The 17993-nt window shown below is 45.6% G+C and overlaps 1 protein-coding gene across 2 annotated transcripts in view; it reads left to right on the top strand.

Annotated features, from left to right (window-relative positions):
* The window catches only part of Hnrnpul1 (heterogeneous nuclear ribonucleoprotein U like 1), a 30971-nt gene that overhangs the window by 5945 nt on the left and 7033 nt on the right, over positions 1–17993 (top strand). For both annotated transcript variants that reach the window (XM_020162552.2, XM_020162553.2), the window contains exons 3-10: positions 488–641; positions 2443–2516; positions 4029–4168; positions 6751–6850; positions 8847–8959; positions 12085–12351; positions 12740–12862; positions 12959–13087. In XM_020162552.2, coding sequence (XP_020018141.1) covers positions 488–641; positions 2443–2516; positions 4029–4168; positions 6751–6850; positions 8847–8959; positions 12085–12351; positions 12740–12862; positions 12959–13087 — 1100 coding nt within the window. The remainder of the gene's footprint in view (positions 1–487; positions 642–2442; positions 2517–4028; positions 4169–6750; positions 6851–8846; positions 8960–12084; positions 12352–12739; positions 12863–12958; positions 13088–17993) is intronic.

The raw sequence follows: 17993 nt of genomic DNA, 5'->3' as shown, positions 1-17993 counted from the left end.
TGGATGAACTGCAGACCCTCTTTTATGGATTGATTGGGCTTTGTAGGAAGATGACTAAAGCTGGTAAAGTTCTCTGTGGGACCATAATACCCTGTTGAATTCCCCTTTTTCCCTCCCTTGTCAGACTGAAGAAGCTGAGTAAGAACTGATGGGCAGAGCTTTTTTGAAGCAGAAATTAGAGAAGGTGGGGTCCAAGCCTCTTGAGTTTAAGGGACTCCCAAAAGCAACCATTCCATTTTTGGGAAGGCCCTAAGAGCACTTGTCCTTACTTAGTGCTGGGTACCTCTCCTTACAAAGCCTGAAAATTAACTGACTGGCTTCTTTTGCCCCATCACCTGCCAGTCAGCATCCTTGGCTCAGTCAGTGGGCTTCTGTTAGGCCATGCCCCATAGAAGGAACCTGCCAACATCTGGAGTAAAATGGACCAGAGAAGTGGTAACTGAGAAGTTTCTGAGTGCTTGACCATTTGGATTTGTCCTGACAATAGATGTGAAGACAGAGATGAAGCAAGAAGCACCATCCAGCTTCCTCCCACCTGAAGCATCTCAACTCAAGCCAGATAGACAGCAGTTTCAGAGTCGAAAGAGGCCTTATGAAGAAAACCGGGGACGTGGCTACTTCGAGCATCGAGAGGACAGGAGGTGGGTGTGAGAGGCAGTAGTCACCATTGTTCTAGTCAGTCTCTGCCTGATATCCTGTGCCCACTGAGAGGGGTTAAGCAGCATTTTCCCTGCCCTACCCTCAGATTGCTTCCTGTACTCACTGTCATATTCAACTTTCTTAACCTTTTGGTTCCTCCCCCATTTCTCCCTGCTTATTACCTGCAGAACAAATTCCAAACACCTTAGTTTTACTGTATGAGATGCCAACCTGCTTGTTCAGCCCTTTACCTTACTGCTCCTGCATTTCTGCAATGGTCTGTTCTTACCACCTGCTCTGAATCCCTTGATTGAAAGATCTTTCCCAACCCCACCCCCAAACACACCCCTCCTGTCCATCCCCTTTTGCAAGGTGCCCACCTTTGAACTGGACACTAGGAACAGAGAGGTGATTTGGACAAAGGGCTTTTGCCATCTATTGTCCTAAGATAGTGACAGTGACAGACACAGCTAAGCCACAAACCTATAGGGTAAGTAGCTAAGATGCAGGTGAATTTCAGGAGCTCCTAAAACGAATGGACTCTGCTGTGGCCATTTCCCTTTTCCCTTTCCTAATAAGCCATCCCTTTTCTTTCCCTCCAACTCCTCTTTCCCCCCACTTCTTCAGCTTCTGTCTGAAGCCTTTTCTAATCATGGGAACTAGTAATAACCATGCCTCCCTTACTTACCTGGACTGTTCCATCTGATAGTTTTTATTTCCTACCTAGTGAGATCTACCCTTTAATTAGCTTGCTACTCTTGTAAGAAAGGACTTCAGGACTGGGGTATAGCTTAGTGGCAGAGCACTTGCCTGGTATACCTGAGACCCATTTCCATCCTTTGCACAGCAAAAGAAAAGAAAGGGCCTGGGTCTCATGAACTATGACTAAAGTTAGGACATGGAACCCACATCATGTGGATTTCTTCACTGCCTTTCACAAAGCAGAGGCCTAAGAGATACTTGCCAATGGAGAGCAGAAGAGGAACCCTTGCTCTGTTCCAGGGCCAGCAGGAAAGCTTCCTAGGATGGACTTAAGATATGATACCAGTCTTGTGTGCTAGCCCTGGACTGGCAGGACTGGAAACTCCAGCAGGGGGAGCCTGCTGCTGGAGAGTGCCAACAGCCAGGTGGGCATGGGCAGCTATGCACACAGTGGGCTATGCTATCCAGGTGTCCAGGCAAGGTATTAGGCATTAGACCCCATCTCTCTACCCCTCTCATTCCATACAACAGAAGTCAGCACTATGTTAACAAAACCTTTTTTTTAGTGTTTTAGTAGGAAGGTATCTTTTCATAATTTAGGACACTTTGAAAGAGAGAAATTGAAAAAGTGGGTCATGTCAAATCCTTTCAGATGCAGGGTTTTAAGAAGCCTAATATATGGGTACATTTTAATTACTGAGGTTTGTCCAGGCTCCAGTCCTTGCACTTCCTGACCCCTAAAGTTGGACACCTTTTGGGTACTGTAGCCTCTAGTCAGCACAGCTCAGTGAGAAAGGTGTTGTCACCAGGCTAAGGGCATGGATCACAATCTTGGGGTGTGAAGGAAAGTTCTCTGAGAAGGCTCCCTAAATTACTCCGATGCTTTCTTTAGCAGAGCATGCCCTTTGTCCCTGTCCCCATCCTAGAAGTTAACAGTAATTGCAAGTTTTGTAGGGTTCCCGAATTCTTTCTGTGAAACTCTGAGGGAAGAAATGGAGACCCAGGAAATAGTTGGAGACCACTTGTACATTCCAGCACTACCTTTATTTCCCTTCCTCCATGCTCCTCCAACTATTCTTGTATGACTTTTTCCCAACACAGGGGCCGTTCTCCTCAGCCTCCCGCTGAAGAGGATGAGGACGACTTTGATGATACCCTTGTTGCCATCGACACATGTGAGTCCTCGAAGTGCCCACCTGATGGTGCTTTCCAGTCAGTATTGGGAGGTAGTGTTCTGAATTTCTCCAGAATCCCTGCCTGGTACCATCTGGAGCTGTTGTTAGTCCAGAGGGGAGACCAGCATAGCTCTGGTGTGGAGACAGAAGACTGACTCCCAGCTGTAGCTGTGGGACTCTGGGCAAGTCATTCTACTTCTCCAGACTTCTCTTTGGGGAGGAGTAATCTTACCCTTACACCTCAGAGCACTTTCAGTGAGACTGCTCAGAAAACCACCCTGTATGCACAAGGGGTTGTCATCTAATCAGGAAAGGAATCTGAGTGCTTCTGGGGAAACTTAACTGTTTGAAGACCAGCTCCCCAGTTTCCATCAGTTGTTCACGTTCCTGGTGAAATTAATGCTACTTTGTCCTCTGAGGCACTACCTGGCCTGCCCTGCTCTGTCTTCAGTTCAATTTTCCTTCCACTGTATGCATGGCTTTCACCTTGACTGTGAATCTAAACACTTGGAGGAAAGACTATGGAGGGCCTGTGCCTCTGAGGTCAGAGTCCGTGGTAGAGCCTGCGAGTCAGTTTTTACCAATACCTGGAAGCCTAGTCAGGTCTGAGAACAGTGCACATTCTCAGCACAGCACAAGGTTAGCACTTATTCTTGGGTTTCTTTATGTAGCCGGTTTCTTTAGAGCACTGGTATATACTTTGGTCAGAGATAAAAACATGTCATATACAGTCTCTTCTGTCACAGGCTCTCAAAGACAAAAATCTACCCAGAGTAAAGCTAACCATTTTTGAAAGTGTTAGGTAACAGTGGTCTGGAGGCAGTATCTGATTAAATGCTAGTGTCCCAACAATGGTGCTCATCCTCTGGAGGAAGGCAAGCCCCTCATGAGTGAGATGGTCAGGAAAGGCTTCCTTGGAGGCATGACTGGCTCCTTGAAGAGTGGGAAGCGTCAACATCACAGCAGGAGAGAGGAGGTGGGAGCCTGTCATGCACCTGGGTGGCAGATAATGGATGAGGGTCAGAGTTTTGTACCACAGTTGGCATCGCAAACTGTGGTAGAGTTAGCATGGGGAGGTGGTTATAGAGTTTATGGAGCTGGAGGTTAGCCTTTTTGTGTTCTAAAATCCTAATTTTGAACTGATGAGGATGTGGACCATCTTCCTAGCAAGTTTACATTCTTATTTAAAGGCATTTGTTTACAGTTTCCCAACATTGGAGCTCACCAGGTGAACAACCCCAGTTCCCATGTAGGGTGATACAGGCCAGTTTGTGGTAATCCAGACCCTTTCTCCTCAAAGGGAGAGTGCCTAGAGAGCGCACTGGTTCCTCCTGAACTCTTCCCCAAAATGTGTTAGCTACTCTTAACACTCTTGGGGAAACTTCCTTCTTCCTGTCCCTCTCCTGGGACCTTTAAAACATTTGCCAAAAATATCACAATGAAACCCCCCTGTATATGCTAATAAAAACATTTAAAAATAAATCAGTCAATTGCAGGCTTTTTTCTCCTCAGATAACTGCGACCTGCACTTCAAAGTGGCCCGAGATCGGAGTAGTGGCTATCCACTCACAATTGAGGGCTTTGCATACTTGTGGTCAGGAGCCCGTGCCAGCTATGGGGTCAGAAGGGGTCGCGTGTGTTTCGAGATGAAGGTGAGTGGGAGCTAGAAAGAATAAGAACAGACAGTAGGTTTATCCATGGAATAGCCTGTCACCAGCTGCCTTGATGAAAGCCACAACTGCAAAAGAGGTTAAATTGAGTTTAGATCATGTCCACACAAATGAAAGTATGGTGAACTCCTATATACCATGACCAGCTATCACAGCAGTAAACAGGCTAACCGTGCACTGCTTCATCAAAACAGATTTTTTTTTCTTGGTGGGATCTGTGCCAGGTATTTATATAGTCAAATCAGTCTAGTGGTGATGTGTTTATAGAACTGGGAAAAGGAGTTGTTTGGAAGAAAAGTGATCTACAAAGATTGGACTCAGATGTCACTAATGGGGGTGATCAGAGGCACAGGGCAAAGAGCTGCCTGTGTAGGCCACCCTCTGCAGTCATCCTACAAAGTGCCATGTTAAGTTTATGATAATGATACATGCTCATGTTGAATAAGTTTCAGAAAGCACAGAAGAGTATAAAAAAGCACAGTTATTCTCATGTCTACTTAGTCCCCATCCTTCTCCCTAGAGGTAACTTACATGTTAACAAGGTTTTGGGCTAAGGCTAGAGCTCAGTGGTATAGCACTTGCCTGCATGCTCGAAGTCCTGGGTTTCATCCCTAGCACTGAAAACAAAACAGTTTCTCCTGTATCTTTTGTATGTCCAAACTTACCGATTATGGTTAATGTGTCTAGAGCACTTTACACTCGAGGGATACAGTGCCGAGCTCTTTGTATGGATTATCTCCATTAATCTTCACAAATGTAGTATCACGTGAATAAAAATATATATATATTATCACAAAGTGGGCATTGTTATACTCCTGGTTTTTACACATGGAAATTGAGACAGGTGATTATATTTTATTGACTTAAGGCATTGTTGAGCCAGGCGTAGTGGTACACAACTATAATCTGAGCATTCAGGAGGCTGCAGTAGGAGGATTGCAAGTTCTAGGCCAACCTTGGCTACATAGGGAAAAAAGACTTGATGGCCAGGACATAGTGGCTCACCAGCTGCTTGGGAGGAGGAAATAGGAGGAATGCAATCTGAGACCAAACTGGGCAAAAAAGTTAGACCCTATCTCCAAGAACAAGCCTGGTGCAGTTGTTCATACCTATAGCCCCATCTATATGGGAGGCAGAGATCGGAGTCTGGCCCCAGGCAAAAACACAAAACTCTATCTGAAAAACAAGTAAAGTAGAAAAGGCTTAGAGCGTGGCTCAAGTGGAAGAAGGTCCTGAGTTCAAACCCCAGTACCACTAAAAAAAAAAAAAAAGATACTATTGATGTTAGTGTAACGTTATTTTATGTGCCACTCAGAAATATACAGTGCTTTCATTTTTTTTTTCCTTTTTCAAAAGCTAAGGGCTTTTAATTTCACAGAAAAGAGAGTAAAATAAGTTTATAGTGAAAACAATTCAAATTTAATGTTCTCTCACATAGCAAGATAGCATAGACCCAGGAATTCTCACATACCATGATACAATGGAGAAACAATACTTTTTCAGAGAATTTGGGTGAAAAAGTTTTAATTGTCATTAAGAAATACACCCATGAAAAGCCTAAAACTCAATCCTCTACAGGGGGACTATAACTGAAACAAAATTTGAGAAAAGCTTTTTGTAATATCTACAAATAATTTTAGGAGCAGATACTTCTACATCAAGCTGTTACGAATAAAATACCCCAATACTTTGATTAATGGCTGTACAGTGCTTTCTTGTCACATCGGTAAATGGGTTATTACTTTTAAAATATGTATGTGAGAGTTGATGTTATATGGTACCTTTCCAAAGGCCACAAACCACATAGGGATATTACGTAGGCAGTGTAACCTGTAACTTAGAGTCAAGTCAAAGGTGATCCTCCCCCCCCCCGCCCCGTTCTTTTTTTTAATACTGTGTCTTAGACAGTTTTCCACACTAGTACATTAACCCTGCCTTGTTCTTTGTAACTGCTACATGTACTTTGTGTTATGGTTGTTCCATTATGTAATCACTACCTTGTTGATACTTTTTCAAGTGTAAATATATGAAAACAATGTTGCACTGAATTTTCTTTCATATGTTCATACATATACATACTTACACACAAGCATATCGTAGGATAAGCTAGAAGTGCTAGGTTGTAGAACGTGTGCATTTACTGCTTTGGTTTAATTTTGTAGTGCTGGGGATCAAACCCAGTTTCATGGATGCTAGTCAGGTGCTCTGTCACTGAGCCACACCCCCCAGCCCATATGTGCAACATTGATAAAAACTGTTAGAGTGCTCTGCAAAGACACTGGCACCAATTTATCTTTCTGTCTAGTATTGATAGTTTATTTAGTGTTAAAACTGAAAGGTAGCTATATTATGAAGCATCTCTTTGTGGGCCTGCACAATCTCAATTCCTTTGGAGGCCCTGGTTCACTGTACAGGCTCTTTGGAGCTGCTTAAATGCCTCTTCCCCCACAACCAAAGCCATTGTTTTTTTTTTTTAATGCCTAATACACTTACTTCCTGTGTTACCTCATAAGCTAACAACTTCCAGAAAATCAGTCCTGAGCCTTCTTATCTTCTGTCCTCAGATCAATGAGGAAATCTCCGTGAAGCACCTTCCATCTACAGAGCCTGACCCCCACGTTGTCCGTATTGGCTGGTCCCTGGACTCTTGCAGCACCCAGCTGGGTAAGGAGGGGTCAGCCAGGCAGTTCTGAGAGTAGAGTGATTGTCCCTACTCTGGATTCCCAAGGCTCCTAAGCTTCTCTTCGCAGCATCAGACTCAGAATATAGCCACCCTCGGAGGGAACAGGCACAATAATTAGATACATGTCAGACATGCTGGATTCAATGGAAAGAACCATGGAGCAACTCTTCTATGATGAGTTAATTCTTACCGTTCATCTTTTAGGAGAAGGCCCAAAGTTGTCTTCAGAAAACTGTTCCCTTTCTTTGAAAACAATCAGTTACCTCCCCTCAAACCATACTGAATGAATAAGGTTGTAAGCCCCCTTAAAGTTCTGTGTGGATTTTTCTGTCCAGAGGCTAACCTAGACTAAAAGTAGAAGCAGAGGCCAGTGGGCCTAGAATAGGGACTGCTCATTGAGTGGTTTTCATAGGACCCCTGGCCTCAGTGACCTTCATCAACAACTTCTGGACTTCACATATTCAAACTTGGTCATCCTATGAATACTGTTCTGTAGCCTGATTTCTTTTAGTATACAATGGGCATGTTTTTGTAAATTAGTATGGCTTTTTGACCATTGCATAATTTCCATTTTATAGTTTTGCTTTTGTTTTTGTTTTATAACGCTGGGGATTGGACCTAGGGCCTCATGCATGATAGGCAAGTACTATACCACTAAGCTATACCCCCAGCCAATCATTGAATATATTTAACAACTCTTGTAGCTCATTTAAGTTAATTGCAGATTTTTGCTTTTATACACTTCAACTCCTAGCACTGAAGACTAATCCTTAAAAGTAAATAATATTCAATTAGCAACACACACATAGGCTGGAAATGCTGTGCTGTTTTCATTTTTATATGAATTAGCACTTTTTACTTAAGAATTATAGGTCAGAACCATGAGTGGTGCCACACATCTGTAATTCCAGCTACTTGGGAGACTGAGACAGGAGGATCACAAGTTTGAGACCAGCCTGGGCAACAAAGACCCTGTTTCAAAAGAAAAAAGGACAAGAATCATCATAGGTCACATCCTTTTATCTTTGTTTTAAAATGTAGGTGGTGGACAGTTGAGGAAACAAAGCCCAGAAAGGTCAAGTAGTATATTGAGTGCCACACAACTGGTTCATAGCAGAACCAGGCAACTCCTGCTTTTGTTTTTGAATTCCTGACTAAGGAACTTTATAGAACTCAGGTGTTAGCCAAGGCCCTTGGAGTGTCTATCTAATCCCTCAACACTACATCCAGTGCCTTTCTGTAAATAGTCTTCATGGTCTTCCAGAAGCAAAACCTAGCTGGAGGCATGACTCAAGAATAAGCAAGCATAAGGCCCTGTGATTGATCAAACCCTAGTACTGCCAGAAGCAAAATGTAGCTTTTTTTTTTTTTTTTGCTGTACTGGGTTTAAACTCTTAAACTCAGGGCCTGACTCTTGCTAAGCAGGCACTCTGCCACTTGAGCCCCTCCACCAACCCTTTTTGTGTTGTGTAGTTTTGAGATAGGGTCTTGATTTTTGCTTGGCCTGACCTTGAACAGCGATCCTCCTAATCTCTGCCTCCTTGAGTAGCTAGGATTAGAGCCACCAGCACCTGGCATAAAAACCTAGCTTCTGATTTCTACCAAAACTCCACTGCCAACAAAGAGTTCATGACATTAGTAGACTTGACTGAGTATTGGGTGTCACAGGAAAGGATTGCATCTCAGTACACAGCCTCCTCCATCCCAGCTCCTCCCTTTCTTTCCAGATTTTCCCTTTCTGTGCAGAGCAGTTTGCTTCAGCTCCTGCTTTCAGGCTAAACACATCTAAACCCACCAGGCCCTCAGGAGTTCTGCTTAATAAAGGACTTCCTTTCACCTTCCCTTCTCCAAAGGGATATCTGATTAATAAAACTCAGAAAGAAAATGAATTTTGTCTTCAAAGATGAGTGTGAAGCAGCTGTAGTGGCTGTTGGGACCATAACAGATGTAACCTGCCAGGGCCTTTTTTTCCTTCAGGTGAAGAGCCTTTCTCATATGGCTATGGAGGCACAGGGAAGAAGTCCACCAATAGCCGGTTTGAAAACTATGGAGACAAATTTGCAGAGAACGATGTGATTGGCTGTTTTGCGGTGAGTGCTAGCAGCCTGTGGGAGTTGGCAGAACCAGATGCTGGGCTGCAGAGGAGTTTTTTCAGGATACCTCTGTCCATCATTGCCTGCCACATATCCAGCCACAGTTTCTCTTTTTATTTTTATTTTGACGGGAGGAGTGGGGGGAGTAGTCTCTAACAAACCAGAAAGACCAGAATGGTTGCTGTCATTTTGTGTGAAATTCTACCATTCTACCTCTTTTAGTCTTTTGCACAAAGCTATCAGGTAGTATCCTGAGGAGGTCTGGGACTTCAGCCTCTTCCATTCCTAGTTACCAGTGCCATTTTCTAATCAACCTCTGGGATTTCTTCCCTTTCTTTAGTAGGAAATAGCCTATCTGTTCTAGAAGGCAGTGGTGTTGCCTGTCCCACATTAGCATCACCTTATCCCCCAAACTTGCCCTTGCTTCACTTCACATTATTGAGCTGACTTCTGGTGTGTACTGCCTTCTGGAAAAGCAAAAGAAGATGTAAAAGAGCAGAAGATAGAGAATGTCTAAGCTGCTATATACAGCAGTTCTAGAGAGCAATGACCAAGACTCACTGTACTGTGGAACATGTACTGGATCACTGTATTGTGATCCAGTCCCGGCTCACAGCCCTAGACAACTTCCCCTACGTGTCTTTCAGTCTCTAAATGAGAATCTCTGCATCTACCTCTTAAATTTATGTCACGTTAACCTGTAAAAAGCACTTGGAACTGGGTGTGGTGGCTCAAGCCTATAACCCTAGCTACTAAAAGGCTAGGGTGGACCAGCCTGGGCAAAAAGTTCTCAAGACACCATTTCAGCTAATAAAAGCTGGACATGGTGGCATGCTCCTGCCATCCCAGCTATGTGGGAAGCATAAATGAGAAGTGTAAATAGGAGAATCACAGTCTAGGCCAGCCTGGGCATGAAGTGAGACCCTATATTAAAAATAATGAAAGCAAAAAGAGCTGGAGGTATGACTTAAGTGGTAGAGTATCTGCCTAGCAAGTGCAAGGCCTTAAGTTCAGACCCCAGTGCCGCCACCACCACCAAAAAAAGCTGGCAGCCCAAGGCAGGCTAACATCACAGTGTTCATTTTCCTGTCAGAGTACTTGTGTTTGGGAACACTAGTGCTCATAGGCATGGAAGGAACTGTACTGCAGGCTTGGAATAGGATTTAGTGTAGCCAGTGTTGGCATGTCTGCCCAACACGGTTTCCACCTGTGTACATAAAATGGATGAACAGACATGAAAGATTCTGAGTGCTGAGCGCTGAGGAGGGTAGTGAGGAAGCTCCTCAGGAGAGGGTGGCTCCACTGCTTCTTGCAGGGCAAACCCAAAGTGATCTTCCAGTTCTAGAAAGAATACTTTAGTGGCAGGAATCGGACTTTGCACTTTGCTTCATTGGCCATGATATCCCAAATTTTGAGCCTCCTTAGCTATAAACTTCTACCCTGTAGCCAAAGTGATCTTTTTTAAACACATTTTGCCCAGGCTACTTCCCTGTTCACAACAAAGCAGAGGGCCTTGGGGTGTAACTCAGGTGGTAGACTGCTTGTTATCCCTAGTAAAACACACACACACACACACACACACACACAGAGTCAGGGTTGTTATCCTTAGTAAAACACACACACACACACACAGAGTCAGGGTTGTTATCCCTAGTAAAACACACACACACACACACAGAGTCAGGGTTCTATTATCAGCACCAAGTCCAAACTCTGGAGGTGACTTGGAGAGCCCCTCACATAGCATGTGCGTGTATGCATGTATGGAGGGAGGGCAAGGTTTCTTCCCTACCGCTCCAGCCCCTGACACCTAGTTCAGTGCCTGTCAGATTACAGTGACAGCTTACATTCATTGTTTGTTCATTGTATCTTCTACTGACTTACTGAATCCTTAGAACAGCCCTGTGTAGGATAAAATACCACACACGTACGCCTTTTTTTTTTTTTTTTTTTGATAAAGAAACAAGGTAAAAAACTTGTCCAAGGCCACAAAATAGGATCTGCTAAACTTTAACAACTCAATAAACTGTTGTTGAATGGGTGAATGAATATGGTGTCTGTATGGCAGCCCAGGTGTACCTTAAATTACTTTTCCCTCGGGTTTTATACTTCAGTCCAGCTGACCCTATGAGTTGTCACCATGAGGTTTGTATACATGCAGCACTTCTCTGTACTCTCTTCCTACTCCCAAACTTGGCTTATTTCCATTTATTGTTCAGGACTTAGCTTATGAGTTCCTTCTTTGGAGAAATTTGGACCTACTAAGTGTTGTTACTGAATGATGATAGAGTATCCTTGTCTGGTTTCCTATTGGTCCCTGAGGTCTTGGAGCCCAGATCACCTCAGAGGAAAAGTAGGAACTCAAAGAATGTGTACTAAACGAATACATGCATTTGCAAAGCTCAGTTCAGCTTTAAAAGGGCTGTGCCCTGGCTTTCCTTCATCTCTAATCTTTATAGACCACAGTTGTTTTATTTTGTTTTTGCAGTACTGGGGCTTGAACCCAGTACCTACACCTTGAACCACACTACCAGCCATTTTCTGAGGGGTGGGTTTTTTTGAGATAGGATCTCAAACTATTTGCCTGGGCTGACTTCGAACCTCCTGATCTCTGCCTCCTGAGTAGCTAGGATTACAGGTGTAAGCCACTGGCACCCAGCCAAGAAATGATAAGCGCCAAGGGTTTTTTTGGTCTTTTTTTGTTTGTTTGTTTGTTTGTTTGTTTTGTGGTACTGGGGTTTGAACTCAGGGCCTCACTCTTGCTAGGCAGGTGCTCTTACCGCTTGAGCCATTCCGCCAGCCCTTCAGTTTTGGGGACAGGGCAGGATTGGCTTTATCTTTGTCTCAGTGTCAGTACAAGGCTCAAATACTTGGAGCTTCCAAAAATTATTTATTGCATGTCCACCAGCTTCCGAGTGTTGGGTAAAAAGGGGCCTGGGGTAGATGTCCTCTGAGCTGTACCCTGGTACTGTCTAATTTACCTGAATGTCACTGACATCTGGAAAGCTGGCTATATTTTCACTCCCTGCATCAACTCTCCCACTCATGGCTCCAAGTGCCTTAGGTCAAGAGTTGTCAGTTAGTATCCTTTAGTTTTCTCATCCTTCTGCTTTCTCTCCTAGGACTTTGAATGTGGAAATGATGTGGAACTTTCCTTTACCAAGAATGGGAAATGGATGGGCATTGCCTTCCGAATCCAGAAGGAAGCCTTGGGGGGTCAGGCCCTCTATCCTCATGTCCTGGTGAAGAACTGTGCCGTGGAGTTTAACTTCGGGCAGAGGGCAGAGCCCTACTGTTCTGTCCTCCCAGGGTTCACTTTCATCCAGCACCTTCCCCTGAGTGAGCGGATCCGTGGCACTGTCGGACCAAAGAGCAAGGCAGAGTGTGAGGTGAGTGGGACCAGAAAACTGCCAAAGCAGAAAAAAGAAGTTGAGTGGCTGGGTATGGTGAAAGGAAGACGAACCTGCCACAAGTGTAACCTGGGGACAAGTAGTCTCTTCATCCCAGCTGCTCGAGGTCGGGATCAGAGTTGAAAAGCTGCTGTAAGGGTAAGGTGAGGAATGTTGGTGTCAGATTCTCAGTACAGGACCTGGCATAGAGTAAGCACATTAGCATTTCTGTGAGACACATGCTATTATTGCTTGCATTCTCCAGAGGCAGCCCTGAGCTTCAGTTCAGAGCCACCGTCGTGGTCACCAGCAGCCAGGGTAGTGCAGTGCCACTGTGCCACAGACTCCTGCTATTTCACAGCACCCCTTCTCTGTCCTGTTCTTGTAGATTCTGATGATGGTGGGTCTACCTGCTGCTGGCAAAACCACCTGGGCCATCAAACATGCAGCATCCAACCCTTCCAAGAAGTACAACATCCTGGGTACCAATGCCATCATGGATAAGATGCGGGTAAGGATGACCCTTGGACTCTCCTTAACCACCTCCCACCCCTGCATGCTGCCTTGTACCTGGGACTACTCATCCCTCACAACTTCCTGCTCACAGGTGATGGGCCTGCGTCGGCAGCGGAACTATGCTGGCCGCTGGGATGTCCTGATTCAGCAGGCCACTCAGTGCCTCAACCGCCTCATCCAGATCGCTGCCCGCAAGAAGCGCAACTATATCCTAGATCAGGTACTTACTGGAGACTGGCATGTCCTCAGGAGAGGGGAGGGGATCTGTTAGCTGCCTAGGAATTCCTCTGGTCCTTTTCTCATTGCCCTATAATGCTCTTTAACAGTAGTGCTACTCAGAGGTCAGCCATACATGAGGAAGCAGGTATAGATGCTTCACAAAGCTCTCTGAGCCTACTCTTTTCTTGGGGTTTGGAGCCATAATCCAAGCCTACTAACTCAGGCTCAACAGCAGCCCCAAAGAACGTTCTCAGGTGAAAGCCACATAAGTCAAATGGAAGAGGTGTAGATTTCTGCTTCTGATAGACTAGAGCTTGAACCCCAGCTCTGCCACTTTGTAGATGTGCAGCTGACTCTATCCTCTGAATCTCAGTCTCTTAGCCTGAAAACCAGAGATCCTAATGGTGCCACCCACCTACACAGGACCTGGCACATAGCAGCTGGTGATTATTGTTGTTTACTCTTATCTGCCTGCATTTGCATTGAGAGGAGTTGGCAGCTTTGGGTTAGGATTGGAAAATTATCCATGGTTTTCAGCATTCTCAGAAGGATGAGTGACACAGAAATGACTAAGGATCCCTGTCTCAGAGTACATGTGTATTGCCTAAAGCAGCATCATACTTACCATCTGTTCTGAAGACTTCCTGAAGTAGCAAAAGGTGTTTCCTTATTTTCTGTATTTGTAAATCGGTGAATAACTTTGCTTTTATGCTAAGAACCTGTGAGTGAGCAAATACGTAAACTAAGTAACACCCTGCTCTGCAATCTTACTGAAGTGCCCTCCATACATGTAGCACTGGGTACTTGGCTTCTGTGAATTCAAAAGGATCTTGATAAAAATGGAGCCGTTGGTTGACTTTTCAGGTAGGAATTCCTGGGGAGCACATTGCTTTCACATGGTGTGAAACACAGAAAAGTTGAGGACAGCTCATTATTCTTCCAGCTCGGTCCCATCAATAAGAAGTCTGCCCAACCTTCTCCTTTTGGAGATTTGTCAATTTTTTTAAACCCTTGGCCTCAACTTTGCCCCATTCTCCTTGTTGGGGTATTTTGAAATTTTAGTCTGACTTGGCAGTAGTTTTTGACCTCTGTCCCAAAAGGCCAAGCAGTGGCATTAACATCCTGAGGGTACATCCGTGTGTGCGTGTGCGCGCGTGTGCATGTACGTGTGTGTGTAACTAGGGTTTGAACTGAGGCTTCACACTTGCAAGGCAGCACTCTACCACCTGAGCCACGCCTTCTGTCCATTTTGCTCTGGTTATTTTAGATATGGGGCCTTGAGAACTATTTGCCTGGGCAGGCCTCAAACAGAAATCTTCTGATCTCAGCTTCCCAAGTAGCTGAGTTACAGGCATGAGCCACTGGCACCCAGCAGAATACATCCTTTTTGGATTCCCTAGAAAGAATTCCCTGCCTGTTTTTTCTCAGTTCTCTGGTTAAATCAGCTGTGAAACCCATTCCAAATATGTGGCCCAGTGGAGAAGTATAGTTAGGTAGATCGTCTACCCTCTGTCCAAGAGGCCTTGTGTGGGTTTTCTGTGGTGGTCAGGCCCTTGCATCTCAGCAGGGCACTAGTTGCTGAGCACCGTGAACGCTCACTGTGAGCCTCCTTGCCTAGTGCTGGCTTGTACAGGGACAGTTCCAGGGCTATAACAGATGTGCCTGTGTTCTTCATGGCTACCAGCCTCCAGGTCAGGTCATGTGATCTAGGCCAGTGGCGAGGCACGAGACCTAAATTCTGAAGGTGAGGAAGAGGGTTCTCTGGTTAACATAAGGATGGAATCGGCCTGAAGCTTTAGGTTACTTAGGCCTGGGAAGAGAGTAAAGCCAGAGATTTTTCCTGTTCTTCCTCAACTCTAAAAATAGATTCTTAGAAAATGCTGTGTATGAGAAGAAACTGTGTAAATGTGTCTAGCAAAGGTTCAGAGCAGGCTCCTGACCAGATCCTGGCACTTCCCACCCCACCAACTTTGGCAGTAAGGAACAAGTTGGTGATGCATAGCTGTGTCCTGGGCTAGTTGGAACTTCCAAAGGGGAGGCCAGCAACTCAGGCCAAATCCCTAAAGTTCTGAATCTCAGCCTAAGTCATCTTTCCTAAGGAAATCAGACCTCCCTGCATCAGGCTCTTGTGGCCTCCTGTTACGTAGCTTGACTTCAGAAAAACTCATCTTTGAGAGAGAAGAAGTCACCAACACAAGCCTGCTGGGGCTGTAGAGCCAAGATTCAACCTTTGACTGATGGAGACTAGGATGTAGCCCATCAGGCACAAGCTCTCAGATGCACTGTGGTTTCAACCCATATTCCATGATAACCTGAGCAGACTCTTCAGATTGTGTAGCATCAAAGGGAAACATCTGGAACACCTGAGGGAGAAAAGAAATGAGGTGAGCTGGGCACTAGTGGCTCATTCCTGTAATCGTAGTTACTCAGGAGGCAGAAATCAGGAGAATTGTGGTTCAAAACCAGCCTGGGCAAATAGTCCACAGGACCCTATCTTGAAAAAAATCCATCACAAAAAAGGGCTGGTGGAGTGGCTCAAGGTGTAAGCCCTGAGTTCAAGCCCCAGTATCGGCTTAGAGAGGGTTCCTGCAGGGCCATGTTACCTAGATCACCTGGAGTTGGAGGCTGAGGCCTATGAGTCCCTTTAGGAAGATCTAGTAGCCTAGGCTGGGCCAGACATTGGTCAGAGTCAGGGATGGATGTGATGACTTTGCCAACCTAGTCTTGCACTCTGAGCAGGCAGTTCTAGTCCTGCTTGTGTCCCTGTTGACAGGTGCAACACTTTTGCCTGAAACAAATCCAGGGCTAGAGTGGAGACCCAAAGTAAATTGCCTGTTGTTAGCAGGAGTTGGAGAAGAGGAAGTTTCTTTCCTCTACCCTCACTACCCCAGAGCCTCAGGCCAGTTCCATTCCTGGTGCTCCAGCCAATTCCCTTCCTACATGTGTGGTTCCTTCCACAGGAGCTCACCTCACTGAACTCAAAGCAGACATTTCCTGCCAGCCTGGCCCTGTCAATCTGTGACAAGTGAGAGTAGACAGAGGCAGACAGACAGTAAGCCTTTCAAGAGAATTCAGGGTATCAGCAGAAGTTACTGCCTATTCCTACCATGTCCTTCCTCACTCCCCAAGACTGTCACACACCAACTGTAGCCATGCAGCTTCTCTGAGAAACCCAACTTTTATCCTTCTGGCTACTTCTGGGGTAGGAGGTGGTTAGGAGCCAGGGAACAGTCAACCCAGGCTTCTCTCTTAGTCGACATCTTCAAGCAGGGTGGGACTGGGAGGAGCAGGAGCTGGGCAGAGAACTCATGGCTGGAAAAGCTGACCTCGCTGTTATGCAGATCTCCTAGCAACAACTACAGTGGCCCCCAGTGACCACAGCAGTGCTGGACTGGCCCCGGGGCTCTGACCTCACTGTGTTTGCTGTGGTAACAGCCACCAGTACCTAATTCCCTTTCCTCCAGGAAAGCCAAGCATTTGCAGTTCTCCTAGTGCAGTGTCACCCCTTTTCTTCCTTCCCCAAGCCAAGGAGTGAGCAGGGAGGTACACTCTTATAAAACATTCCCTAGAGGGCTTCTTAGCACCTCAGCTCCCAAACATCTGAGGAGCTAGCCCTCAGAGTAGCCTCAGCCCAGGACAGAGGCTGGCTATTTATGAGTCCAGTCTCCTCCGCCCTCATTCCTCCTGCCCTGTGAGTCTGCAGGGTCTAGTCCTCTTAGCAGTGTTGATTCTCATCTCTGTCCCCTCATTGGGACATTGACCAGGCAAACATGCCACATAGAAAATGTTCAGGGTGCATTTCTCCATACCCTTGGAGTGCAGAGGAGTCAGAATAGGATCGCTTGCAGGTATCAAACAGAATGGAACAGGTTATCAGTGAATGGTCTGGGGCCACATTCACCCTGGCACCCATACTCTGGCTTTTGTGTCAGGAGAAAACCTGATTATTTTGCTGGAGGAAGCCAAGTTCTTTCTTCCTATGACCAGATGCTACATTTCACTTCTAGGAATGGAGTTAAGGAGGAATAGCTGGAACGGGAACTTTTCTTTTCCCCTATAACCAGTGTCTTTTTTAAACCACTTGTGGCCTAAGGCTTCTGCTGGGCTCAAATCCCTAGTAATAGCATATGTGTGCCTACCGTCCACTTATAAGCCCTTTCCTCAGGAAGGTCAGGGATTGGGAAGAATATTTTTGCCTGGCATGTGTGCTTGGGGCCAAGGATTTAGTGGGTGTAGGGAACAGTTGCACCCATGGTCCAGATCTCCCACAGCCCTCTTCTATTCCTTGTCTTGGAAGAGGATCCCTTATACCACTTTCCATTGGGAAGCCTCTTCTCACACTGTCAGTCCTATTGACCATGTGTTCAGAGCCACCCTGTATTTCACTTCTTTCCTTGCCACATCCCAGAGATTTTTCACATCTGCAAATCCTTACCAGAGCCAGGAGGGTGATGTGATGCTTGTCTTTGAGATGAAGAAATTTGAGGTTCAATCTAATAAGGGCACACACAGCTAGGATTTCAGCCCCCAGTTTCTTCCCCAAAGCCTGTGTTCTTTCCACCCTGCCTCCCTGTCCTTCTCTTGCCATTTGGGAATCCCTGCAGCTTAACCTTTCCTTTTGGTCTGGGTTGCTTCAAGTCAACATCACAATATAAATATCCACAGTGCTCCACCCAGTGGTAGTTCACATTTGTTGAGTGCTGGCTGTGAGCCAAGCCCCAGACTGAGACAAGGGCCTCTACTCACATGAACTCATTCTGTCTTCGAAGTAAGCGTAAGACTTAAGTACTGTTTTCCCCTTTCAGGACTTGAGACCCAGTAAATACGTAGTAGGTTAATTTTACCTAGTAGCAACCAAAGGATCTGAGTTAGAGCCAAGGTCTGCTGAGCCATGAGTCCTGTCAGGT

Source organism: Castor canadensis, chromosome 16 (genome assembly GCF_047511655.1).
Source record: "Castor canadensis chromosome 16, mCasCan1.hap1v2, whole genome shotgun sequence".
Classification (NCBI taxonomy): domain Eukaryota; kingdom Metazoa; phylum Chordata; class Mammalia; order Rodentia; family Castoridae; genus Castor; species Castor canadensis.
This window is presented reverse-complemented; position numbering and strand designations above follow the sequence as displayed.